Source organism: Malurus melanocephalus, unplaced genomic scaffold (genome assembly GCF_030028575.1).
Source record: "Malurus melanocephalus ecotype Western Australia unplaced genomic scaffold, MMel_1.1 scaffold_465, whole genome shotgun sequence".
In the NCBI taxonomy this organism is placed as follows: Eukaryota; Metazoa; Chordata; class Aves; order Passeriformes; family Maluridae; genus Malurus; species Malurus melanocephalus.
Genome location: NW_026623697.1, coordinates 11,126 through 38,436, shown reverse-complemented (window position 1 = coordinate 38,436; position 27,311 = coordinate 11,126). Strand labels below are relative to the sequence as shown.

The window sequence follows — 27,311 nt, the reverse complement described above, 5'->3', positions numbered from 1 at the left end:
TCCAGATCTGCTTTGCTCCTGCTCACACCCAGTGGCTGGTGTTCCATGGCTCAGTGGAGCAGGCTTTGAAAAATTGTAATATTACATGTGAGATGTTCTGTGGGACAAGAACCAGGTCCCTGCTGTTCCACCTTGCCTGCCTCTGCTCCCCTTTGCTGTGGGGGCTCAGGCACCTTCCCAGGCAAACCCTGGTCTCAGCCCACATGATGGGAAAGGTTTAAGTACACCTACACCTCTTTTATAGAAATACGTTGGTGTCTGCTTGAGGTTTATAGGTGTAGAAAATACACGAGGGATGGGATACCCAGGTGCATACACTGAATACACGGCCTGTCCCACACATTAACTCCTGCACTCCTGCATAGTAACCTGTGTCTATTCCCCAGTGCCAAGGTCCTTTCTGAGTAGTTTTCTGAAGTGATGCTAAAACACTCGGCCCCAGAAGGCAGCGCTGGGGGCACAGCCTTGTGGGATCCCGAGGCTCTGCCGGCCAGCTAGCGCAGCCGGACCGCCTGTGTCCCTGCCCGGCCCGGCCAGGGAGAGCCCACGGGCCGCAGGACCGTCGTGAGCCCCGATGCCCCCTCGAAGGCYCCATGTCCCCTCACAGCCCCGGTGTTTCCTCACACCCTCTGCGTCCCCTCAGGTCTCCTGTGTCCCCTCAAGAGCCCCAGTGTCCCCTCGCAGCCCCGGGAGCCCCTTTGCCCCCCGATCCTCCACCACAGCCGCACCGCCCCGCAGGCCGAGGCGCGGCGCGAGGGCGCATGCGCGATGGCGGTGCAGCGGCCGGGCCCGGGGCACTCCGGCGGGGCCATGTCGGGCAGGCGGGTGCGCGGGCGGCGCCGGGCGCAGGCAGGGACAGGGACAGGGATAGGGACGCGGACGCCGACGCCGGAGGGGCCGCTGGTGGAGCTGTCCGGCGGCGCCCAGAGGTGCTGGGGGTGGCGGGAGCGGGGCGGTGGAAGTGGGGCGGCGGGCGGGCGCTGACGCTGTCCGTGTCCCGCAGGCCCAGCCGGTTCTGCCCGCAGTGCGGGCTCGCCGTGGAGCCCGCGTTCCGCTTCTGCCCGGCCTGCGGCGGGAGGCTGCCCGCGCCGCCCGAGGAGCACACCGAGCCTGCAGCGCCGGTCCCGAGCCCCCCGCCGGCCCCCAGCCCCGTCGCCTCCCCGTCCCCGCGGGCGGCCGCGGCCCGGCTCGGGTCTCGCTCGCCCCGCAAGCCCCGGCCCGGCCCGGCCGCGCAGCTCCCGGCCGACACGCTGCTCACGGACCAGGGAGGGCGGCAGTGGAGGCTGGTGCGGCTGCTGGAGCAGGGCAGCTGCGGGCTGGTGTACGAAGGTGCTATGGGGCTCGGGGCGGGCAGGGGGGCCGGGAGGCGAGGGGGTTCCCTGGTTGTGGGTTTGGTGACGGCYGTCGGGACATCCCGAAACCCCCAGAACCCGCAGAGTGAGTGACATGTGCCAGATCCACACTGGGGTGTCCGCCGGGCTGACAGTGACCCACAGTCTTTAGGATCCGTCATTCATACAATATCCYGAGTGGAAAGGAACCCACAAGTACCCTGGAATCCAATTYCTGTCCCTGCAYAGACACCCCAAGAACCCCACCCTGTGGATCCCTGAGAGTGGTGTCCAAATGCTCCTGGAGCTCTGRCAGCCTTGAGGCCTGCTCATTTTCWRGGRAGCCTGTTCACTGCCCAGCCATCCTYGAGGGGAAGAACCTTTTCTTGATACCTAACCTGGACCTTCCCTGACACAGCTTCAGCTGTTCCCTCACTGGACATCTGCCTGTCAGCCATTGCCAACAGCATAGTATCAAGCCAAGACCAGGCTGCTCTTATGCTACAATGTCCACCATTAGGAGCCACACTTCCTCTTTCTGTTCTTTTAGGTCCAAAGCCTATTTGTGGGCACTTTACAGGAGTTCCTGTGCTGTAAATGGTGTCAACAYCCACTAAATGTCAATTCTCAGTCTGTTTTGGGGCCAAAGAAAGCAACTATACCACATGSGCTGCTTCTCAGCCATTTAGTGAGTGCTGATCTTTTCAGTGTAATTGTAACTTCCACAGGGGAATTTTTGATCGTCCTCCCTCTTGTTAATTTGGAAGCTGTACAGGAGGAATTTTCTCTGTTACTAAGTTTTGCCTGATATTTAGCTTTACTTTTTCACTATTCAAGCTGTTGCATAACAAAGTCTGAGCACCCATCTATGTTTGAAAAAAGTTGTGATAAAAAGGAAAATCAATAGTGAAGGGTGCTTTTAATAGAAATAGGTTTTAGGTGAGCAGCATCAGGTGACCTGCTTTGGATGGTGGTGGATACCATTTGCTTTAAGAGTAGGAGAAGAGGAACTGCCCTGAGGCCAACTCATGGGTGCAAATCATTTTTGAGAAGGTAGGCCACATATTACTCTGACACCCATATGGAGCAGAGGGACTTGGCATCCCTTACAGATTTGTCAAACCATGGAGTGAGCTGGAGGACATACTCAGTGAATGAATTTGGGGGTGCCTTTGAGATTCTACTAATGATCTATTCTTTACATACCCTTCAAAGCCCCCCACTACTGTAGCCATGCTTCATATGCTTCTGTGATGTAAGCAGAACTGCAGTCGCAGCATGTCAGGGTGCTGAGCTCCTGGAGCAAGGTAAGAATTCTTTTGTAGTGATCTGGGAAACACTGTCATGGAGGATGCTTGGCAAAGCCCAAGGGAAAGAAGCAGAGGATGAGTAAACCCAGCTGCACATACTGCATTTAATGATGCAGAACCTCTTTTCCATGCTYCTGTAACCACATCTGTTCCATCCTTCCACAGCCCAGTCAGCATCTGGAACCTSTCCTCAAAAGCAAAGCTACTCCCTCAAACTTGTGAGTTTTGATCTGTTTGGGTAAGGAATAGTGCATAGAGTACTGTGTGGTCACAGAGATTGCTGCTGGCTTAGGAGATAGATCTGACCTCCTGATGGTGTTGTGCTGGGATTTCAGTACCAGTTGGCTCTTCTGCTAAAGGTGTGAAGAAAATGGATATGAGGATTWAAAAAACCCCAAAGCTTAAAAAAGCTCCCAAAGCATTAATCACAGAAGATTGCTGCTATGATCAACCAGGCTCAGGAACCTCCAGAACTGAACTTGGTTGTGTGAGGTGGARACCTTGATTCAGGAAAGTCAGACCAGCTTTTCTCGTCTCTGACAGGCATGCAGAGAGGAGAAGTCTGGGGAAAGTGGAGAGTTTGTAACTTGGTGCTGTGCTGMGGGTGTGTGAGAGCCAGCATGGAGACACTGTACAAAGCCAGAGCACACTTGGAAATCAAACACAAATTACAGTTGGAGTTCCAAGCCAGCTTTCTAGGACTTGTCAATACGTTGGGGTCTCCAGAAATGTGTTATTTCCAGTAACAGCTGTTCTGTGGTCAGTCGATTGATTTTTCAGTAGCTCACAAACCAGAGCAGAAAGACTCTTTTCTTGTCTGCTGTGGYTCTTGGGGGTTGCTGGTCTGTAGGAGGGYTAGYGCTTATGAGCCYRTGGGACTCTTGCAGGCACTTGGATAATCCTTCTGCCTTTTGTCAGAGGAGACATGTAAGAGGCTGGAGAAGGAATACAGTRTTGATGAGAAAATACAGCTAAATTCCACAAAACCAGAACCAGTAGGTGGGAAAGGGACCCACAAGTACCCTGGAGTSCAACTCCTGGCCYTKCTCRGCCCTGTRATCACTTCTGTAGGCRAMACTCCCARCTTCTCAGTTTTGYACCTTGTGGCTGCTTGGTAGTCTGCTGAGCACTGTGGAGTGTGATATGGCACGAGAGCATTTTGGCTCTGGGGTTTGATGGCCCACATGGACTCAGAGGCAAGATGCAGAATGAAATACCCTCTGGGACTATGTTGTCTGGAACCTCCTGTTCCTCCAGCTACCTTTGATTCCAGTTTTGTATCAAACCATGCAGAATAAAACACTGCTGCTTCCTCCCCATGCATGACAGCAGCTGTCCTGCGTTAGCGTTGAATAGATAGGTGTGTGCAGGCAAATACAGACATTGCGAGTGTAAACTCTGCAGTTGAGGTCACTATGACAGCAATATCTCAATTGTTACAAATACAGACCTCGTTTCTGGTCTCACTTTCTGACAGCTAGAATAAATGTTACAACTCTGTTGAGACTTGCCTGTTTGTAGAAATACCCTTGTCCCTTCTGTGGCTAAGAAGGTCACCTCTAGCTCCCTTTAACATAACACCTTCAGGACCAGAGCTCTCTCCAGGCTGTGCCTGGGCTGCGCTGTTTGGCTGTTGTTGGCCCCCAGGCAGCTGTAAATGGACTGCTGGAAAGGCCTWACCTGAGAAGGCTCCTTCATTGTCCTGTGCTGATGCTCAGAGTTTATGTGGTTGTTAGGGGCAGCATTAAATGGTGAACTGAGACACCTGAGCTCTGTTCTCAGCTCTGTTAGTTGATCTTTGCTTTCTTTAAAATGGGTAGTGAAGTCTTATAGCAATGTTACCCAAGTTTCCCTTTCCAGCAGGATGTATGTGGTTGAAGTAATGCTCCTCCTTCCTGTCCCCTTTAGGATGCCAAAGATGGGAAGATCTACAATGAACAGAATTTCTTCCAGCGAGCTGCCAAGGCAGGCACAGGTTGGTGCTTCTTGGGAGGGCAAGGACTAAGGACAGCTGGCATCCTTCTTATCAGTTATGTGAATCTCTTGGAAGGCCAGGGTAGGGTAGATTAATTCCATGGTCAGTTAGTGCCAGAGTGCTGAGGAGTTTGGTCAATGTCAGCTCTCCCAGCAGCCTGTGTGCTGTAGGACAATGCAGTATGTGCYGAGCTTTCTCGCACTCCTCTGTCTTGATGTCTCTGGGAGCTGTCCAGCCCTGCAGCCTGAGTCACCTTGGCCCACTCTCCTGTCCCTTTTCCATGGGTGGTTCTGTCAGCTGCCCTCTGGTATTGACCCCATTGACCCCAAAACTTGAGCAGGAGCAAAGCTGCCCAGAGAATGTAGGCAGGGGTGATGRAAGAATTTATGTCAAATCAACATTTACGGGAGAACTGTAAAAATCTCCATCGCCCTCTCTCCTCCTTCTCCTTGTTTTCCCTAGCCCTGTAGCAATCCCATCCCTTAGCCTGCTCTGGTATTCCCAGAACCCTCCCCATTCCATTCTTGGTCTGCAGTGCTGTATGCGTTGACTTGCCAGTACCTCCCCACATCAGGCTGGAATTCTGGGACACAGTCAGGAYGAGAGGCTTCCCACTGTCAGCTGTTCGGGGCAGAGCAGATTTTCGGACGGGAGCATCCCTGACTGAGCTCCTTCGCCCTGGAGCTCCTCAGCAGCATCTGCTGCACTGTCCTGTTCTCTCCCCCTGTAGTGGAGAAGTGGAAGAAGAAGCATTCTGTGCCACTGCTGGGCATCCCCAATTGCGTTGGCTTTGGACTGCATGCAGACAGCTACAGGTGAGGTGGCAACTCCTGGGCCATCTGAGCATTGCTGGCTTCTCCACTCCTCCCCTTGCTGTCTGTTAGTCCTTTTGTYATTGTCCCCTGGGCTCCTGACTGTATGCAGTGTTCCTTTCATTTATTAAATGCTTTGCCTCTCACTACTCAGTTTCTTTCAGTCCTTGTGTTGCTTGTGAAGTTACTGCTTTTGCTGCTGCTGCCCCTCAGGCCAGGGGGCACCTTATTCTGGTCCTTGACACTTAACACAAGGAGGAGACTCAGGTTGTGTACAACACATGACCAGCACATCTGTTTCCTTTATAAGCAGTTTATCAAAAGTCAAGGAAGTGTTTGCCCAGGTCTGAGTCAACTTGGAGTGGAAGTGGGGTCCATTGGATCACTTGACAGGTGTCTGTTGCAGGGTCTCCAAACCAGGTAGGTACTGCCATGTGTGAAGCCCTTTTCTCTTGCAGGTTTTTGGTGTTCTCCGACTTGGGGCGGTCTCTTCAGTCGGTCCTGAGTGATGGCCTGCACCTGCTGAGGGAGAAGGCTGCTTTTCAGATTGCAGTTCGCCTGGTATGTGGAGAACCAATCCTTGCCAAGAGACGTTTTCAGAAAAGACTTCTAACTTCTGGATCTCCCAGAGGTGTTTTAAAGCTGCTCCAGGGGCTTGGGTGGGGTCTCTAATAAGCATCTTTCAAGCCTCCTGTAAACWTCAGTAGCATATTTTAAGCAGTGTGTTACCTTGAAGGATTTGGGGTTAAGAAGAACCTGACCTKTGAACTTCAAGGCTGTGAGACAGTGTAGTGCTCCTCAACATGGCTGCAGGGAGCTGTGGAAGGTCCAGCTCAGTGATAGCCAGGGTGTTGGAGGAGCCTRCATGAATCTGATATGCTCCCACTGTTTATTCCCAGCTAGACTGCCTGGAGTACATTCATGAAAATGAGTATGTGCATGGGGACATCACTGCTGAGAACATCTATTTGAACCCAGCAGACCTCACACAGGTAGGGAGCAGGAGYAGAGCTGCCAGGAATGGGCACCAGAGGTGGGATGTGACATAGGATAGGGCAGCCCCCAGGTGCATGCTTTGGGCAGGGCAGTAAAGCAGGCTGGGCAGTGCTCCAGCAGGGGCTGTGCAGCAGCACTGGGGGCTGCACTGCGCTCAGGTGGGTGCTCTGTGCTGCCCTGCAGGTGACTCTSGCTGGCTATGGCTTCGCATTCCGGTACTGCCCCGGGGGGAAGCACGTGGTTCGGCGTGAGGGCAGCAGGACCCCTCATGAGGGCACGGTGGARTTYATCAGCCTGGACAGCCACAAGGGTGCAGGTGGGTCTGGATGCGTGACACAAGCTGAAGCTTTTCCTGTGGTGGTGCTCCCTGGAGCTGGGGGTCCCCCTTGGCATTGCTGCTGCTTCTGCTTTCCAGACATTCACACGCACCAGGAACCAGGTTCCTCTTTGGACTGTTTATTCCTGCCTCCTGATGGCTGCTGTGTGGGGACTTGCCAGGTCATTTGGTGACTGCAGCAAGGATGTTCCTGCTCCATCTGGAGCTTTGGCTGCTGCAAGCATGTGGGGAATAGAAAACTGGGCCCTTCGTGCTGGCTTAGCAGGGATCTGTTTGAAGCCAGACTGGATCCTTGCCCAAAACAGATTCACAGCAAGTGCTGTTCTGACCTTGAAGCAATGAGAGCTGGAAAGGCATTTAAATCACAAAATCACTTTGGTTGGAAAAGACCTCTAAGATCATTGAGTCCAAATGTTCACTAGCACTTGGGTCACCWGTAACCCAAGCTTCCAAGTGCTGCATCCACACAACTTTTAAATTCCAGATGGGGACTCCATACTTTTCTGGGCAGCCCATTCTAAATTAGGCAATCCCTCTCCTGGCTGGGATGTGACCACTCTCTCCCAGTGCTCAGGAAATCTTCCTCCAAAAGCTGAKACGTGATTCTGAACTACATGAGTTAGCAGGCTCCCTGGAGTATTGATATCCCAGAGCACATCCTCATGAAACTCTTGGATTTACTTTTGCCCCTTCATGAGTGACATGTGAATGCCTCTCGCTTCCCATCAGGACCATCTCGAAGGAGTGACTTGGAATCTCTGGGCTATTGTCTTCTGAAATGGCTCTGTGGCATTTTGCCTTGGTCTGATGAGTTGGACAAAGCAGAAGCTGTGGTGGAATGGAAAGAAAGGTAGGAGGAATCATCTACTCTTTTGGGAAATGTGCATCAGAAAGCAATGAAGGGGCTTTTGTGACTGAAATCCCCTGGTCACAATACACTGTTGGGATGTGGTAAATCCTGCTGCCAAGGCTGAGCCTTGCCCCAGGGTGTTTGGTGAGGCCCAGGTTCTGCTTCATCCAGAACATGGCCATCTGAATTCAGCGTTTTGGGGATTTTTTTTTTTGTCCCTGTTGTCAAAGCTGGATGCTCAGGTGCCTGCTCCGTTGCTTGTCACCTGAGAGAACTCTGTGCTGACTATTCTAGGTACAGAAAAGATGTGAGATGCCTTCTCCAACTGTGCTTCAGGCAGAGATCTATTCCAGGTATGGGCTTGCTCTCAGTGGCAGTGGAACTCAGGGAGAGCTGACTGTACCTGAAGCCAGAACTTTCTCTGTGCTGCGGTGCTGGTCCAGAATGGCTTCCAGTGGTGATGGTAACCAAGCATGGCACAGACTGGCTGGCAGGCTGGGAAAATCCCTTGTTTTCTGTACAGGAAAAGAAGGAGGGCTGCCTCCCATGATCTGCTTTCATGAGCCTTGCTGAAGGGACAGATGGGCTGGTGGGTTTAAAAATGCAGTATCAGAGGCTAGAGGTCACTTCCCCATCCCATTCTGTTCCCCAGAGAAGCTGTRGCTGCCCCATCCCTGGAAGYGTTCAAGGTCAGGTTGRRCAGGGCTTGGAGCAACCTGGGATAGTGGAAAGTGCTTCTGGCCATGGTAGATGTTGGAAGAAGGTGGTTTATAAGGTCCCTCCCAACCCAAAGCTGGTGATTCTATTTTATTCAATTCCATGAGCCTGCCTTTGAGCTCAGTATTCACCTTGGTTTGGTTTTGCTCTCTGTGCTGTTGCCTGGTGGGGTGGGTGAGCTGGCTGCAGGACATTTGGCAGCTGGAGTTYCTGTGCTGCTCCAGTGTGAGTCCCTGTCTTTGCAGATGCGCTGGAGAGCTACCTGGAGCAGGTGATGGCACTGGAGTACGAGGACAAGCCTGACTACAAGGCCCTGCAGCTGCTCTTCAGGAAGCCACTGGAAAAGATGAAAGCTTCAGCTTATGACTCCGTGGATGTCCAAATGGCGCCCTAGGTGAGTGCCAGCAGTGCTGGTATCTGCTGTGTGTGCCCTGTGCTGCCACAGGCAGGTGAGGACAGAGCAGGCTGGGCTGTGACATCTCTCCAGGAGAGACCARCCTGCTCCTCCTGTGTCATTCCCTATTGAAACCAGTCCAGTGCTACACAAAGCCAGGCTTAGCCTGTGTGTCCTCAAGTTTTTCTGGAAATATGTGCCCATGAAGGAATAAAACAAGGATTAATGAAGCAAAGGCTGAAGGGGCTCCAGGGCTGTGGAGGTGATAACAAAATGCAGACTCATGCCATCTGGTAATTTTTTTTCTTTTTTTTCTAAATCTGAAGCTGTGGGCTGCACTTTTTGATCTTTTCTTAGAAAGCAGCCTGTAGTTCTGGTTTTAGTGCTTCAGCCCTAGGCTGTGGTGGCTCTTAAGCCCAGGTGCTATTTTAGCCATGAGGCACCTCCAAGAGTGAGGTTTGATACAGAGCCAGGTCTGATTCTAGTGCAGGGCTGCATCAGCCAAGGCTCCTACATCCAGCAGCAGGAACACAGAGCCAGCGCTTCACCTAGTTTCCTCTTCCTGGGAAGGCATTAAATGGATTCATCTTCCCCTTTCTGCTTTTATTCTTTCAGATCAAGAAAACTTGAACAGGAAAAGTTCAGAGCTTTCTGCAGTGAGGGCTTTCCCAGCTATATTTTAACTTTTACCAGTTTTAGAATGAGAGAGCTTTTTATAAGTGTTTTCTTCCCATGTTAATGTGACCCAGTGCTGAAGTTTGAGCTGCTGCTGTGCCAAGTTAATGTGAAGACAATCCTGCATGGCAGGACAGGGGAAGCAGTAGCTGGAGAACTGCAGTGGAGCCACCATGAGCCGGGAAACTAAATCAGGGATTTTTCTCTTTTTTAGAGTGGCAGTAGAGGGTTTTGTAATAAACTTTGTGGACAAGCATCCAAGGCTGCTGTTGGTTATTTTGCACATTCAAGGCCTTTCTGGGTTGTGAGGGTGGTTTGAGYCCTCTGCTCCTTGTGAGATTTGTGTAAGTAGCCTTCAGCCAGTGCCACTGTAACTTAACCATCAGAACTCAGCTCAGAGCTACACCCTGACCTCATCCCAGCAGTTCTCCAAGCCTCAGGCCGGGGAAGGAGGGGAAGAAAGACTGGGACCCATCTCTAATAACAAAACGATTTTATAAAAAAAGTCAGTCAATAAACACTCACTACACTGTGAACTGTTGCCAATGCCACAGTAACATCTAAAAGGTCCTGAAGTCCAGTTCCAGCGTTAACTTCAGTGACATCTTTTTGAAATCTTGTACCTTGGTATTCCAATGTTCACTATGAGTTAAGGCACAGAAGGATTTTTCAGGTGAGGAGAACATGGCAATGAGAGAAGAGGCAAATAGGGTTTAAAACCATGTGAGAGGTAGGTTAGAGAGCAGCTCAGACCTGCAGTGAGCCTTCATTTACCTCTTCGGCTTTTCAATTAAAACCTTGTTTCAGTGCAGCAAATACCATAGACAAGAGAAGAGGGGAATTGAGGGCAACCTGGCCAGAGTAAAAAGGCAGTACAACCTCAAAAAAGGTCTTTCAAGTGGAAGAATTCAAGCATAGTGTTACATTCAGAACCTTGAGAACCAATGTCAATTCACTTCACTCACAGTGCCAGGCCTCAGAGGAAACAAGGGATAGGACAATTAGGTTCACTAAGAGGGATGACAAAAYTGGGCTATAAAGTTTCATAGAGAGAGCAGAACCTTAGCAGAGGATCAGACAGTAAAAGGCAGCTGTGAAGGGAGGAAATAGCCCACATATACAGGTAGACAAGGCTGAAGGGAAGGGGGTYGTTCTTTTGGAGGTATTTACAATTATTCACTATCATCCCTGTATGACTGCAACAGAAATATGATTTCCAGGAATCCTGAAAAAGTTAAAAGCATGAAGAAATCAGAGGCTTAAGAAKCCCAAGTTCAGCCTTTCTTCAGTGTGTTCTGCCATGTTTTTTCTCTTAACTTGCCTCCTGTGCAGGTAATGGGGYTGGCATGGCTCCCTGTTCATGGCATTGCCGTGGGGCAGTGCTGAGGTAGGTTTGAGAGRAGCTCCAGGGCTGCCTTCCACAGAAGATGTAGGACTGGCAGCATTGACAGAAGAGTAGCCCGAGCTCCCCTCGGGGTTGGGATTCCTTGGGGTGAGATATGCCCCTGGCAGCTCCCCCTCCTTGTGGGGTGCTCCRGAGCCATCCCACTCCCCAGGAAGGCTGTCCTCATCACTGGAGTCCTGGCCACAGTGCTCTGCAGGGTCCAGGTACAGAACTGTCACATCCAGGATCCCACTGGGGCTGGTCACTACAGGAGGGGAAAAGAGAAAGGTTAGTTTGCCCCAGTCCAGCACTGAGCAGGCACTCAGCACAGAGTAAGCAGAAAAAAGCCAAGCAAGAGTCAACCTTCCGTCTGCTCACACCTGGAGTGCAGGGCACTAAGTTCACCCTCCGTACACACAGCATCTTTTCCTCYTTCAGACTATATGGACAGGTACTAGGAACTGTTAGAAAATGAGCAGCRAGGCCCAGGGTCAGCAAAACCCAACAGCTAATTAGTGTTTCTAAGAGAGTGGRCCATTCATCACATTTGGTGCAGTGCAAACAGCCTGACTTTGAAATGCTGAGCAAATACAAAACCCCTCATCATGTTCTGAAGCAGTGCAAAGAACAGATAGAGACCTCTGAGAGAGTTTACCAGTTATAACCACGGGGGAAGGGGAAAGCTGAAAGTTCAGGCTTTAAGCAAAAATGAAAAGACAGATTTAATCCTCTTGGCTGCTTTTTATATAAATARCCTGCTCACCATCTCCTTCTCGCTCGCCTTCGCTTTCCTGATCACCTTCGTAACCAGAGCAGGAATCTAAACTCCAGTCGAGGAAGTTGTCCAGCAGACTTTCTTCCTGGGAGGACAGCTCTGCTGTGGGTGTAGTCACAAAGCTGCCTCTGTCATCCTGAATGCTGTCTTCCCTCCTCCTGTAGCAAAAAACCACAGAARTCAAATGTTAGAAGCCAAGTCCTTTCCAGCACTTTTAATAGGTATGTCAGGATGGTGACAGGAAAATTGATTGTATTTAAGAATGAAACCTCAGGGTACCAGTGAGGAGGAAAGGCTTGGGCTGATCTTCAGAGCCACTGACAGCCATGATTTACACTCACCTTTTAGCTCTCTTTCCAGAGGGAGAGCTGAGGAAAGTCTGAATTTCCACCACGTTCCTATGCAAGGGACTGGGCTCTGGGTCCTCCTGTTTCACACCCAACAATGAGCAGAGCTGGCTGTAGCTCATAACCTTGAAAAAAAAATACACAGAGAGACAGTAAGAATTAGACCACGAGATTCTCAGAAGAACTAAATAGCCAGAAGGATGCTATTTATTTTCTAGGAGAAATCTATTGCAGCAAGTTCTTCCCACAGGCTTGCCACTCTTAACCTCAGTTAAGAGTCCCTGCAACTCAAGTTTTAAACTCTCACTTTATTCACACAGCCTGCCACGGGGCAGCAGCTCTGCTCTGGGTATTAGCCAGCAGCAGATGCAGACACAGCTCACCCACCTGTTCTTTCCCGATTTCTTCATAGCGCTCATCTTCAAAGCGCTGTTTCACTGCCATTAGGGACACCTGCCTGTAATCCTTTGGGACATCATCATGGAAGCTGGAAAGAAAGATTAAAACCCCCATCTTAGAATGGATTCTATGAAACACTGTTAAACCTGTCAAGTTAGGTACTTTCCCTCTGTGTCCTTTAGTGCTGTGCTAAGGGAGTTGGTGTTTCAGCAGCTTCTCAGGACACCTGGTGGCTTCTAAGCATATGAACATCTAAATCCTTTTCCATCCCTGTTTTCTGTGATCCAGGGCCAGACCAGCTGGCAGAAATAGAATAGCTGTCCCTGAATTGGGCCTTAGTACCTTGTGGCAGGGGAGCAAGGCAGTTACCCCAAAGGGCCTTCCTTCACTGGGAAGGGCTGACTGTATAGGTGCAGACATCTGCAAGAGCTGCAATCCAAGTACTCATGTGCCCCACTCAAAGAGTCCCAAAACCATTACCACTTTTGATGGAGGCTCAGCACGCAGGGCAAGAGGTCTTCTTGAGAGAAACCAGTGCACTCAGACAGCTGGCTGGTCCAGGGGTGTGCTGGAGAAGAGAGTACATATTCGTACATTGAATTACATATTCATGAAGTCGAGTAGCTCTGTAGTCAGTCAGCTTTTTTTTTTTTTTTTTTTTTAAATAGGATAAGGTTCATGACCTTTGCAAGCTTATGCCTGTGCATAATTTGTTCAAGTTCACATCTGGCTTCAAGGATAGGTTTATCTGTCAAACTGACATTATACCTAATGAAAGGAATCTTCAGTCTCATTTAAACACAAAACTTGCATAGTCTGATGCTAATGCTCTAGTCAATCAATCACTGAGGTAAAACAGAATCAGAGAATCACAGAATCGTTTGGATGGGAAGAGACTTCAAAACCCCATCCCATTCCACCCCCTGCCATGGGCAGGGACACCTTCCACTATCTCAGAATGCTCCAAGCCCTGTCCAACCTGTCCTTGGACACTTCCAGGGATACAGGGTCACCCCACCCTCACAGGGAAGGTGAGGGTGGTGATATTCCTTCCCAATATCCCATCTAACCCTGCCCTGTGGCAGTGGGAAGCCATTCCCCCTTGTCCTGTCTCTCCAGGCTCTTGTAAATAGACTCTGYATGTCCTGTCAGCTCAATTCACGTACTGGAAGGCCACAATTAGGTCATTCTGAAACTTCTTTTCTTCAGGCTGAAGAATCCAAATTTTYCCAGTCTTTCCTCACAGCAGAGCTGCTTCAGCCCTCTAATCATTTTGGTGGCCCAATATAGCCAAACAGGTTGAAACTCAGCTCTTCATTCTGATTTCTTACACCTGTCCCACTCTTCTCCACCCCTCTTTCCACCTCCCCCAGCCAAGTGATTGGGATGTCTTGCCTACAGACAAACTAACACCCCAAAAAATCCCTAAAATCTCCCTAGAAAGAGAAGGCAGACTGACACTCCATGCTGCAGCTGCATTTGAGGTAAGATTGCTTACCTTGCCCATGCAGCATCTTGGCCAGCAGCAGTGCAGCAGCAGCCAGCTGGGCTGGGGAATACACACTGAGGCTCGTGTTCAGRAGGGACAGCTCACAGATGAAGCTGTAAAGGTGAAGAGTTCTTCTCTCCAGCAAGACTATGCTTGCCAGAACTTCTTTGTAGTCCAAAATGGTGGGTATCTAGTGCAGAAAGGAGAAGAGAGGTTGGAAACACAGTACCAGCACAAAGCTGTTTCCAGGACGTGCTGGGTTTTGCTTGTTTGGTTTGTTTTTTTTTTTTTTTTGTTAACTACTACATTGATGCTGAAACATTCTCCACTGAGAGAATAATTGGCCTCTTAAAACTGAAGTTTTAATCACTACAGAAGGCAGAGGGTTCCATATCTGCATGCTCTGAGACATGCACAAACTCCACAGCTGATTGAGAACACTGACATAAACCCCCAAGTCCTCAGATAAGAACTACTACAGCCTGACTTGAATAGCAGCTGAAGTGGGGAATATTCCATCCACTTTCCAAACTCACCCTTATCTTTCCTTCAAGGGCAGAAATGATCTCGCCCATCATTCTGACCAGCTCTTCATATTTGTAGGAGTTGTCTGTGAGCCACACAGCTTCCCGTATTGTCAGCATCTCTTTGCTGATGAAACTGTAATGTTCAATAATATTAACAGTTAGCCCCAGCAAAAAGGGGATTTGTGCATTTATGGCAGATAACTGCACCCAAGATGACCAGAGTTAAACCACCTCACAAGGTACTTTCCAAGGCAGACCACAAAAGAAAGAACTGCAGCTCTTTATTTCACCTGGAACCACCAGGTGAAATAAAACTGGAACCACCTACTAGAACATTCCTRATTTGGAATGTTCTTCCTAATGCAGAAGAAATCCTTCCCTGTGAGGGTGGGGAGGCCCTGGCACACGTTGCCCAGAGCAGCTGAGGCTGCCCCATCCCTGGAAGTGTCCAAGGSCCAGTTGGATAGGGCTTGGAATAACCTCGGAKGGTGGAAGGTGTCCCTGCCCATGGCAGAGGGTAGAATGAGACAATCTTTAACATCCCTTCTAAACCAAACCAGTCTGTGATTCTGTGATCCTAATTCTTCATCTATGAAGCCTCTCCTGGGTTAACATGCAAGATATTAAGGAAGTTAACACAGGAAGAGAATTTGCCACYACACCATGCAGTTCATCTGAGTATGTAACAAGCTAAACCATGGAACACTGCTGCAGTTAGATCTTTCAGGCTTTCTTACACCAGCACGGTGTCACACTCCAATTACTGACAGAATGCATTTAGAGCAATCCATAACCATGACTATGTGTTTAAGCATAAAAAAAAACCTGCAAGGAATTGCACTTTGTGCCTCATTTGCAGAGATGGTGTTTGTGTGTGAACATCATCAAGCAGCAGTCAAGGTAGAGGGAAGTCAAGAAGTATAACCAGCGAGAGATGGGGTAGGGGAAGAAGCTTGACGTGCAGGAAAGAATTTGGGTGATCACAATAACCACCTCTGCTCCCCAGCCAAAACCCTCACCGTGTGCAAATGACCATGCAGGCTATTCCCAAAAGCTGGAGCCGAGCACGAGGTACAGGCCTTAGCTTCAAGTAACGATCCACACATCCCACTGTCATGTGAACACACAGGCTGGAAAAGTCCTTCATAGTAGCCACTTCCACCAGCCAATCCACCAGGATGTACCTAGAACAGGAAGAGAGACTTAAGGAGGGACTTGGAAAGTGGCGTCCCACACCATCACATCCAACTGGGGAATGAGCCAGGCAAGTAGAGCAGTGACAAGTGTTCCTGAGAGGCCTCCCCAGAGGAGAACCAACTCCGTGGTGGATCCTCTTGCAGCCCTCCTGGAAAACCTGCCTGCTCCATCCCCTCCCTGCACACCAGTGCACACASTGTAGGCAATAAACAGGGAGTTGGAGATGTGTGTGTGGTCACAGGACCATGATCCCATTGCCATTAAAGAGCCATGGTGGGACACCTATGTGGCTGGAATTCTGCCATGGATGGCTGGGCACTTTTTTAGGAAACACACACCAGCAAGGTGAAGTGGTGAAGCTGCCCTTCATGTAAGAGAGCAACTGGAATGTATCAAGCTCTGCCTAGGAATGGATAAGGAACTTATGGATAAAGGGGCAGCCTAACACCGGCGACACTGCTGTGGGTGTTCACTCAGGAAAAGGGAGTCAATAGGGAATTTGGACAAGGCCTKKAGTGACAGGACAAGGGAGAATGGCTTCACATTGACAGAGGGGAGGGCTGGGATAGGATATTYGGAGGAAATTCCTCCCTTTGAGGATAGTGAGACCCTGGCACAGATTGCCCAGAAAAGTTGTGGAAGGAATGTAGAGATGTAAAGGGAAATAGGGAATGGTTTCTGCTGTGGGGCCTCACTCCTGGATGTGCATTCCTACCTCATTATTTCATTCATTCCTTTCTGCACAGTGAAGATGCTTTGCTTGCTTATAGGAAGGGAAGCTTGAAAGATTTGAGACACCATTTCCCTGGAAGACTTTGCTTCTAATCCTAGTTGGTGTCCATTCCCACAAGCTTTGGCTAAAGCTATCTGTAGTAGAGAGAACAGAAAGCATGCTTATTTTACCAAATGCAAACTAAGGCAGCACAGAATGGTCCTCTAATTTTCCTGCTGAAAACAGTGAACATTACAAACTACTTGAACCAGCAGTTCTTTGTTTGGCTTAAATGTTGAGCACACAGATTATTTGGCRCCCATCTTTTAAGTCCATCAAAAAGTGCATCTTTTCTCCATTGTGCCACAGGTGTGCAGTAACTTCCCAAAGAAGGGAATCTGCAGAGTAGAGGCACATAAAGACATTACTCAGCAATGCTGATCCTGCTTCTAAAAAGAGAAATCTAAACCTACAATGGCAGCACAGAAAGGACCAAATAAAGACAGTTTTTCTGGGAAAACTCAGTCTTACCTGTGCTTCCCAGCAGCCCTTTGCTGCGTAGTCTCGTAGCTTCCTGAGACTTTGGAGGTATCTGCCAGGATCTGACATCTACAGAGATGAATACAAAAGGATGTAAAAACCTATGGCATTTAATAACAAACAAAAGAATTRTAGCACCAATACCAGAGAAAAAACACTGCCTATAGGTACATCTGTTATTTCAGGAACAGGTCTGTTTCTCATCATGACAGTGCTGTTTCTAAGAACCTTTCTTCAGTTCTTGCCCAAGGTCCCACAGGAAATGAGAGCAGTCACTCAAGATTCCAAGGTGAGAGCTTTGGCAGATTTATTACTGACAAGGCAGGAGCCTCCCCCTCCTGTTGCCCAGAGCCCTGGGATCACTGGCCAGCAGTGCCCAGGCCTTTAGCAGAGTAAAGCAATTTCTGTTKCACCTTGGCTCCAATTGCTCATTGCCTCACTTCAACCACCCAGGCTACCACCAAAGCTCATTTCAGAGTTCTTAGCACTCTCCTTGTTTACGAAGAGGGTAAGCTCTGCAGAACAGCAATTTCTTTCTGAGGACATTCCTTGCACATAATAGAGATCCAGAAATAYAGATTAAGAGTTGTTTGGAGACAAAAAATGACTACTTACAGCAGCTTTTCTATCGTTTTCCCAAAGGAGGTAGGAGCTGATTAGACAACCCTGTTTTGATGATTCTTCAAGCATTTCAAGGGATTCTTTCTTTTTTCCTTCATCCTAAAAAAATTGGCATATATTGGTATTCTTTCTGTCCAGACAAGTGGATGCCTCAACACTTCAGAAGCTACTGTGCTAAAGCTACAGAGCAGAATCCATCCCTTGGGAATGCCCTTCAGCCTCTGAGGAATGCTCCAACATCCACTCAATGCTGCCATTGCAGATGCAGGCAGTGAGAGCAGTTAGTGCTTTTACTCAGCTAGACAAATGCTTTTTGGCTTGCTTGCCACTGAAGGCTTTTTATTTTATTTGCCTTGCTAGGCATTACAACTAGAAAGCTTCCTTTGAGACCTGAACATACTGCAAGCCCATGATTAAACCAAAATTAATTTCACTGTTTGTACAATTCAATAAAGTAAGTTAATAATGTTCCTTTAAACAACCAGTAAATTRAACTCACGAGAACAGAAACTCCTGGGCCACTTGAGGAGTGTAAGAGCATCTGGCAGATTTATTTTTTTAATCAAGGTAAACCACATTAGCATCATAAGGAAAAAAAACCCTTAACCCAAGCACATCACACCAGAAACACTGCTCACCTCAAAGAAATTTAAGACCTTAGCCAAGCTGTGGAGAATAGATCCTTTCTGAGCCTGAAGAAAGCATCAAGATAAAGCATTGTTAAACAATAGCAATTTTTGCTAGTAATTGGTTTATCTTTCATACATTCCTCCCCCTTGCTTTTCTCTATGTTTTGTTATCCTTGAGATAGCACTGAGCCCCTCAGGCCTCTGGCACTCATGATCTATCATGTGYAGTTTGGCAATAAATTCAATAAAATGATTGAGCCATAGTCATTGAAGCAGCAAGAGCACAGGAGGCTCCTTGGGGAAACAAAAGTWTTTTTTCCAAAATAACGAGGTGCAGTTACTGACATAGGGTAAAGCCAAGGGCAGAAAGAAACCTGACCTTGTCAAGCTGACACTCTGCTTTGAGACTCTCGTAGACTACAGCTTTACAGCAGCTTCCAGAGAAGGACCAGGGAGGACGGATGAACAGCCATATAAAGGGGACTGCACACACATTCAGGTGCTCTGCCAAGCTGAAGTAGTGAGATGCCTTWATTCCATTTACTTCTGCACGCCCGTGGCCCATGATGGACACTGAACCAGAGAGAAAACCAGGAATCAATTTGAGTTTGTTCACAATGCCTGCTAGCCATTCAGTCAGGCCAAGGCAGACAAGAGGAAACAATCAGGAAAAGGTTGAACTATCTCTTTCTTTTAGAGCCTTAAAAATCATGGAGATCGCTAAAGAAGAAAAATCTTACTAGAGTCAGGCTTTAGGAACACATAACTTAATTTGGGGGGGCTCATTCTGCAAATACCAACTACCTTGCCAGGACCCTGTGAGAGAAAGCTCCTCCTGTCACTTGTCAGGCCTTTTGATACATTTGTCACACCAGGGAAGTAGCAGACATTGATCAAAAGTTTGCAGAGGATAACTTCTAACTATGAATTCCCAGGCTCTATCCTGTCCCATTACTGAACACCTGGCAGCTTTGTGGCCAGTGCGTAAACACKGGAATGTAAAACTTCCTTTTGCCATGTCATCTTCCCCAAAGAGCCCAGGACRAGCTCCCACACTTACGGCCTTCGTTGTATAGGTATGCCAAGCTCAGCTTCACAGCAGCTTCAAAGTTACCGCTTTCAGCAGCCCTGAAGGGCAAACAGAGAAGATAATTGAGGTTGAAATCCTTCCTAACATCAGAATCCACAGTTTGGTCCTTGTGCCCTAAAGGACATGCATCAAAACATCACACCGCTGTGCTCCTCACTCCCAAACTTACATGCACATAGTAGTCTGCCTCAGAAAGAAAATAAGAGACAAAAACCATCATGATGGCATTTAAACCTGTTAAAGAAATGTCTGGCACCAAAACAGATCCCCTTCAAATCAGATTAATAAAAAGATGTTCTCCATCTTCTTAAAGCAGATTTATTATTACCCTTTCAAACTTCGTTATTGAAATTCAGCGTTTTTAAATACGCTGGTTTGCACAAGAAGCGACCAAGCCAACTCAGACTTACWTATAGGATTGATTATTCTCTGGAACCCCTGACCTCACTTGTTCATTCACATGGAAGCATCAGAAACAGGTTTTAGGGAATGAGCTATGTTCCAATCTGAAATATTAATGCCTGAGAGGAGAAAAAACTTTGGTAAATGCAATAGGCCCTACTCTGGTCAAAYAGACAGCAGTGACCAGCTGCAGCTTAGACCTGAAATCAACCAGTTTTTCATTCCCAAAGCGAATAYTTCCCCTCTTTGGACAAGTCAGATCCCCCAGTTGCACTGAGGACTGATTAGAATGGTTTCTCTTCCTTCAAACATCTCTTCTAAAAGGCCAGACAAATTTGATGTTTAAATCTTACCTTTCAAACATCCTCAGATTGTTTGGAGATGGCCACATGTCTTGGAAACTTGCATGTGCCCAAACACTGGAATGATTGTCCACAAGGTATTTAAGATGTGAGTGCACCTGCACAGAGGGAACACAAAATAATGATTACGAAAATAAAAGGACCAACAGAAAACCAGTTCTTTGCAATCTAATTTTAGAGAAGTAACTAATTAATCACAAGTTACGTTTAACTTGTTGCCTGCCTGATTAYCAGTAAGGCAAGAGATACCAAACCAAACCTATTTGTTCAGCCACAGTGATCTAGCAGGACAATTGCCACAGACAAGATACAAAAAGCAAACAAATACTACTGCTACTCTTAACTTGAGCAGTGAGAAATGAAACTGTCCCCRGGCTAGCAAAAATCTAATCCCTGAAGGCACTCTTTGGGTTTCTTCAGGTTTTCTGTGRCATGAGAAGCCTGTTCTGTGCAGTCCAGGCTCCTGAAGGCAGAGCTGAGCCATGGTGCCTGGCAGAGGGGAAGCTGCAGMACTTACAGCTCTGACTGAGAGGATGTCTGCAGCAGGGAGGCCCTTCAGGATGTGAAACAGAACATCCTCGGGGAGGTTCAAGAATGTCAGGACTCGAGGCCGTTTTATTATCCTTCGCTTTGAAGGGAAAGAAAAACATCTGGAACATCTACAGTGAACCACTGGGAAAGAAAGATAAAAGACACCTCAGTTAGTGATGGAACAGCACAAGGAAAGAAGGTACTACAATGTACACAGGAGTTCAGTTGAACACCATTTTGCTGCAACACTGGACACTGCAAACACATTAACCAAGGAAATATAGCTCATGCTGTATAAAGCCACAAGACCAAGCCACAGAGCAGTAAAGGGCTTGTTCAATTTGATTAATGAAGTYAAGAGGCTCAGAAGGGGTGGCTCATGCTCAAGTGCTCTTCACCAAGAGCCCCTCTGAGCCCTGACTCCTGTGACCATGCTTAGTAGTGACAAACAGTTTAAYTGTCCCTGTTCAATAGTAGCAAATGGTTTAACTGGCACTACTATCACTTCATTTACTTTCCCATGCCCCAGCTTTTCCTTCTCAACTGACAGCAGGCCCTGGAATGCAATCAGAGATATTAGGAAGACCATCAAACCAACTCAGACCTATCTTTCCAAGCAGACGTTGCTGCCATAGGTGCCGATGGAAGATCCACTGCTTATATCTTCTGGGGTATTATTTCAGTGCAATTATATATATATATATATATATATATACACATACACACACATATATCTATCTAATGTATCATCCTCAGCAGTATTATTGCCATGAAAATGCACTGGAGTGTCCATTCAAACTATAGGAGCATCCAAATGGGGACCAGAGGGTACATGCGCACCTCAGGGAAAACTCCATTTCTATAGACAGGAAGGGGAACAGGTTCATTTCCAATGTTTTGCTTCACAAAATCAGGGTGGTTTAGGCTGGAAGAGACCTCGGGGGGTCACCCAGTCCAACTGCCMCGCCAAGTGGGGCAGGACCACATCCAGGTAKCTTTGAATAACTCCCAGGATGTGGATTCCACAATTGCTCTAGGTAACCAAGTACCATCGCCCAGCCACCCTTACAGTAAAAACTATTTTCTCTTAGTTTTGAACGGGTTTTCCTGCACATTACTGCGCACCCTGCAARCTCACAGACACCCGAGGTGTTACCCCAAGCGCAATACACATTTTGACCCCTTGGCTTTGAGGGCAGGAGTGCTCAGGCACAACCACCAAACAGAGCCACGGACCCTGTGGTCACAGAGGGGCTGAGGTACGGCCCCGGCGAGCAGTACTGCACGGACAGAGACTACCCTGAGCCCCCGCCGGGCCGCACCGCCCCCGCCGCGTTTGAATTTGGGCGCGCAGYCGTCGGCCCGGCCCCCCACCCGCCGCCGGTCCCGGCGGTCCCTCAGTCCGGGCTCGGTGGATCCCCTCAAGCCCCGCCCTCAGACCACCTCAGGAGGCGCCCAGCAGGCAGAGCCCGCCGCAGAGCCGCCTCTCAGCACGGGAGAACCCGGGAAACAGAAGCAGCCGCGAAGCCCGCGGGCAGATCTCCACTCACCGCCAGCCTTCATCGCGGCGCGTCCGCGGGGACTGAGCCGGGGGACACAGCGCCCTATCGGGCTCCAGGAGAGCAGCACGAGTGGAGGAGGGATCGGAGCGTCGGGAGGGGGCGGGGACGGCGGGGCTGCCACGCCCCTCTCGCAGCGCGGGCGCGCCCAGTGAGCGCCGGCAGCGGCGGGAGCCCCGCCCGTCAGACCCTCCCGCYGCGCCGCCGCCCCGCCCACCGGCCGCGCGCACTTGTTTTAAACACAGCAGGTTCTATGATTGGCCGGGAGGCCGATGGGGGCGGGACCGGACCCGCCCCCGCACTGTGATTGGTCAACGGGGATGCGAATTCGAATTGGGRCAGTTGGCGGTTCGAAGCTCTGCTGGAGCTGCCCATGCGCGGGCGGCACGGCGCCCCCTGCCGGGCGGGGTGGTGCAGTGAAGCGCGGGCACGGCGCTTCCCCTCACAGCAGCGCCGCCATCTTCCCACGGCGTCGGAAACCCGGGGCAGTGGCGGCCGCGGGCCACAGCGGCGGCCCCGGTTTCCCTGGAGGCCCGGAGTCTCTTCTCCTCTCTTGGCCCCAGCTGGCAACCGCTGTCCCTGCCCATGCGGACCTATGCTGAGCTGAGGCCAGGGGAGCTGAGATGGACTGCTGGGAGATTACTGCTGCCTGATGATTTCCACCTTGAACATCCAGCGCCTGAGGGTGTCCGTGCTGGACCTAATGAAGCAGGGCGGTCATTGTTATTGTCCCAGCCCGGACTGGGGGTGACTTGCTTGACAGCAGCTCTTCAGAAAAAGCTCTTGGGGTCACAACTGTCCTTGACCAGCCATGTGTGCTTGGGCCAATGTGGGCAATCCTGGGGTGTGAAGGGCATTACCAGCATGTCCTGGACGGGATCCTGCCCATCTCTTCAGCCCTGGTGAGGCACGTGTGGAATGCTGTGTCTAGTTCTGGGCTCCTCAGGACAGGAGGGGCATGGAGCTCCTGAAGTGGGTGTAGAATCATAGAATGGAAAGGACCTGAAGGASTGTCCAGTTCCATTGCCTGCCATGGGCAGGGACACCTCCCACTAGATAGGTTGCTCCAACCCCTGTCCATCCTGGCCTTRRACACTTCGAGAGATAGGGCAGCCACAGCATCTCTGGGCAGCCTGGGCCAGGGCCTCACCACCTTCACAGCCAAGTTTCTTGCTAACAATCTAAGCCTGTTAGTTTGAAGCCATTCTGCCTTGTCCTGTCCCTCCACCCCTTCTTCCAAGTCTCTCTCCAGTTCTCTTGGAGGCCCTTGAGGCACTGGAGGAGCTCTAAGATCTCCCCAGAACATTCTGCAGGCTGAACAGCCCTAGCTCTCCCAGCCTGGCTCCAGAGAAGYGGGGCTTTGGCCCATGAAACCTCTCCATTGCTTCCTCTGGACCTGCTGGAGAAGTCTGCAGAGGGAAGGTGATAATGGGACTGGAGCATCTCCCTGATGAGGAAAGGCTGAGGGAGCTGGGGCTGTTCAGCCTTGAGAGGAGATACAGCTGAGAGAGGCCCTCATTGCTGTCTGAAAGGAGAAATAACTTTCATATTATATAGCTGTCAGTGTGTGCAGGGAGAGCATGGACCAGGTTCTGCTCTGGGGGCCCAGCACAAGAGGCACCGGGCAAAAAGTGGAGCACAGGACCAGCAGTGAAGAAGCTGCCCAGGGAGTGGGTGAACTCTCCCTCACTGGAGATACTCAAAATCCACCTGGACACAATCCTGTGCCCTSTGCTCTGGGTTGACYCTACTTGAGCAGGGAGGTAGGACCAGATGATCCACTGTGGTCCTTTCCAACCKGAACATTCTGTGATTCCCACTGGAAGAAGGAGCCAGGGGCTGCCTGCACAGAGTCCGTTTCTGATGTCCAGAGCTGCAACCTTGCCCCACCTCTCCCCAGCACACAGCCCTGTTCCTGTCTCTTCCTGGCCTTGTGTGAGGATGAGGTGGAATTAGGCAGACAATTAGGAGTCAAAGTTCAAACCTGAGTGCAGGATTCAGAAGAAAGCCCTGATCCTCACAAGGCAAAGGGCAGAGTGGGATAAGGAGGTGTATGGAAAAGGCTGGCAGGCACACAAAGCAACGTAGGGAAAATCAGATATTGAGTTCGCTCAACTGAAAACTTTTGTGAATCTTAAGACTCACAAGACTTCAAAGCAGTGAGGAGATGTTGTTTTGTAGGACRTGAAGTGACTGCACCCCAGTTGGTGGCTGGAAACTGTCCCAGCTTTGTACCTTGAATAAACATTGTCARTTACAGTGGAGCTGAAGTTTCTTCCTGCTAGCGTGTATGAGATTTGTTTGAGGATTTTATGAGCACTTTTCATTGTTAGAACATGAACTTCTGGATGCTTTTCTGCACCCACATGCTTCCAAGGGGTTGGAATAGCTTTGAAATCTCACCAGAGATCTCATTTTATGGTTGGGGAAGGCTGAGCTTGGGTGGCCTGATGGCTTCTCCAAGCCCACCCCACAATGCTGGTCATGATGGGCCTGGCACCCCGCATGTTGTCCCCCAGGGTGACCCCAGGGGAGGAGCAGCAGCTGGGGACAGCCTTTCTGCCATGCAGCTCCACCTYTGCCTTTATCCATGAAACTGTGTCATGTTCCTGGGAGCACAGCAGCTGCCAACATGGAAAAGTGGCACCAGGACCACAGGGAATATTTAGCTTCTTTTAATTGAGAAGCAATTTGAGTTAAAAAGTTAATCATGCTGTCAGCTTTTGTTCCTTATTTCTTCTCCCCCTCACAGCTGTTTCTGTCAMCTAAAAATAAGTTGAACTAGCAAACAAAACATGAATAATCTGCTCCCTATGGAGAACTCAGATCTCAGCAAGAGATTCTCCTTGGGTAATCTGCAGTGCAGAGTCCCCTCAGGTAGAGCCCATTCTTCTCAAACATGGCAGCAGGAGAGGAAGACAGGACATGGGGACGGAGGGTTATATTTAAGGGACAGGTATAATCAAAAGCTGGGCACTGGGAGGTGAGATTTTCAGCAGCAGTACATCTTGACCTCATTTGTTCCCTCTGGAATAGGATGGCAGGATAGCCAGGTGGTATTTTCACTGACAGACAAACCAGGTCAGAGGCTGCCTGGTGTGAGGTGGGGCTTGCTTTACCTGAACATGGCCACCTGACCTTCCAAAGCCTGTGGTCTGCARCCCCTGCCCAGAGGTGGCAGGCAGGACGGAAGTGGGACCTGCACCTTCTCCAACAGGGAGCCAGATGCCAGGTGGGATGCACCCTCCTAAACACATCTGCACCACTTGGGAAGCCATTTCACAGTGAAGAGTCAGTCACTACAGAAGAGAAGGCAGATTAGTGCATGTTTTAATATCTGTTGCCAAGTCTTGAGCTGAATTTCCCTTGGAGAAGGACTTTTAATAACAGGGAATGGCCTTAAGCCATTCTTAAGCCTCATCCTGTGACTGCCCTATCAAATTGTTCCCTGTGAGGGTGGGGAGGCCCTGGCACAGGGTGCCCAKAGAAGCTGTGGCTGCCCCTGGATCCCTGGCAGTGYCCRAGGCCAGGYTGGACAGGGMRTGGAGCACTCTGGGATAGTGGAAGGTRTCCCTGCCCATGGCAGGGGGTGGGATGAGTTGATCTTAAAGGTCCCTTCCAAMCCAAACCATTCTGGGATTCTCTGATTTCCCTTATATACCTGTTTCTCCACTGAAGAGCYCACAGAGGGTGGTGTTTCTCCTCAGTCTGAATGCCTCTTTGCTCTCTTCTCTTCTGCTGGCTCTGGAAGTGAGGGTGAATACAACAAAGGCATTTTGTTTGCCTTGACTGCTATGATTTAAACCAAACTCAACATAGGTGTGACACTTAACCATTCTGCCAAACCTGGGACTCTCCGGGGGGAAGGAGCTGTTGCTACACCAGCTCCAGTTTCACTCAAAGTGTTGATCCCTCTTCTGACGTGATCCAAAGGCCTCTAMAGAGACCATGGCATCTAAGCAATACATTCAACAGCAACATTCCCCTGGGAAAACGGAAGATTTGCTGAAAATACCTCTTAGCCAAACAACTTCAGCTCCCTTCACAAGTCCATGTGTGAAGGAAAGAGGATTCTTTGCTACACAGATCATCCCTCACTTGCTGCCTCCGCCACTTTGGCCTTTAAAGCCTCTTCAGATGGGCATCTGTGAAAACGTCTTCTGTTTTTCTACTTCGATATTGCAATCAGATTCAAATGTGCAGATTTTACAGAAAAAGCAAAGATTAATAATTTCAGTCGAATAGGGTTTAGAAAGTGTGATATAAACAAATATGAATGTAACACCTCTTCTAAATTCTTCAGAGAGTGAACAGCTTAACAAACAGCTGTATTTAGACATTTGGAGTGTTGAGTCTGGTGAAAACGTTGCAGACAAGCACCTGAACACTGGAGATTGTGTTACACACCATTGCAAGAGTAATTTCAYGTACATAGAGTAAAATGACATCTCTCTCATTGCGCAGTGTAGCTACATTGCACAGTGATTTGCAGAGGTTTTTCCTGCAGATTAACACTGTCCAACATAGTTCTAGAATTGAAAACAAATGCCTGTGATATTACAGGGCTACGTAAAATTAATCTGCCAAGCAGAAATCTAAGAGTGATTAGCTCAGCTGAAGCAACATCYTGGTTATGCTGCCCTCAGGATCCAGTGCTCTGCAGGACCTGACATGATGCCCTTGTGGATATGAGGGTGCCTGAGGCTCAGGAAAAAGTGAGGAACAGGGTGTCATTTATACATGGTCTGTGATTATTTAATCAATGGACATKATAATTTTATATTAAAACAGCCCAAAAATGCATTCTGGCAGTTGTAAAGTGGTGTCTTYCCTGCAGTTCAGAGGGCAAACAAAAGCAATCTGAGCCATTTGCTGCATGAAAAACTCAAAAGCTCCATGAATGCAACTGGCTAGTGTTGTGAGAGGGGAGGAGAAACAATTTATTTTGAAAGAGCTTGTTTTCAATTGAAATATTGGTACGAATCTGTAATTTCTGTTCCACTTTTTAAAGGGTGWGATAACTCAGTCCTTTATTACACTCTTAGCACAATATAATAACAGCTGAGCTGGAGAGGGRAGTTGCTTTCCAAGGGAGGAAAGAGCTCTTCCAGTTCTGCAAATCTAACTGKGAATTCAGTCTGAGGTACCAGGATGATGAGGCAACTATAGCTAAAGTTTTTTGTCAGGACATCTCAGCATATTCTGTGATGGCCACACATCCTTATCCTGTAGATATTTCCACATTGTATTATGGAGTAATGTACAATCCCTCTGTTTTACACTCATAGTATCATTTATTGGCAATGCTGTGGAGTTGCAAATCAGCAGTGAAGAGCTAGATATCTGTCTA

General features: G+C 49.1%; 2 protein-coding genes across 3 annotated transcripts; one reads left to right on the top strand and one right to left on the bottom strand.

Annotated features, from left to right (window-relative positions):
- Positions 1-786: 786 nt before the first annotated feature.
- VRK3 (VRK serine/threonine kinase 3) lies at positions 787-9,667 on the top strand. Of its 2 annotated transcripts, XM_057380638.1 has the most exons (12): positions 787-929; positions 1,004-1,329; positions 2,807-2,859; positions 4,550-4,616; positions 5,347-5,431; positions 5,887-5,989; positions 6,328-6,420; positions 6,608-6,740; positions 7,491-7,611; positions 7,906-7,964; positions 8,574-8,722; positions 9,338-9,667. In XM_057380638.1, the coding sequence occupies exons 1-11, from the start codon at positions 811-813 to the stop codon at positions 8,720-8,722; spliced, it is 1,308 nt and encodes a 435-aa protein (XP_057236621.1). In that variant the 5' UTR covers positions 787-810; the 3' UTR covers positions 9,338-9,667. The 2 variants fall into 2 exon arrangements, with proteins under 2 accessions (XP_057236621.1, XP_057236622.1); XM_057380639.1 differs by lacking the exons at positions 7,906-7,964; positions 9,338-9,667 and having other exon boundaries at positions 8,574-8,690.
- Positions 9,668-9,691: 24 nt separating this feature from the next.
- CCNF (cyclin F) lies at positions 9,692-22,047 on the bottom strand. Its single transcript, XM_057380636.1, has 17 exons — positions 21,953-22,047; positions 20,389-20,543; positions 19,863-19,969; positions 19,078-19,145; positions 18,397-18,590; positions 18,027-18,080; positions 17,383-17,487; positions 16,759-16,836; positions 16,231-16,382; positions 15,338-15,502; positions 14,328-14,451; positions 13,801-13,981; positions 12,783-12,870; positions 12,291-12,390; positions 11,898-12,028; positions 11,545-11,714; positions 9,692-11,046 (listed from the first exon to the last, which is right to left on the bottom strand). The coding sequence occupies exons 1-17, from the start codon at positions 21,963-21,965 to the stop codon at positions 10,649-10,651; spliced, it is 2,283 nt and encodes a 760-aa protein (XP_057236619.1). The 5' UTR covers positions 21,966-22,047; the 3' UTR covers positions 9,692-10,648.
- Between the last annotated feature and the right edge of the window lie 5,264 nt (positions 22,048-27,311).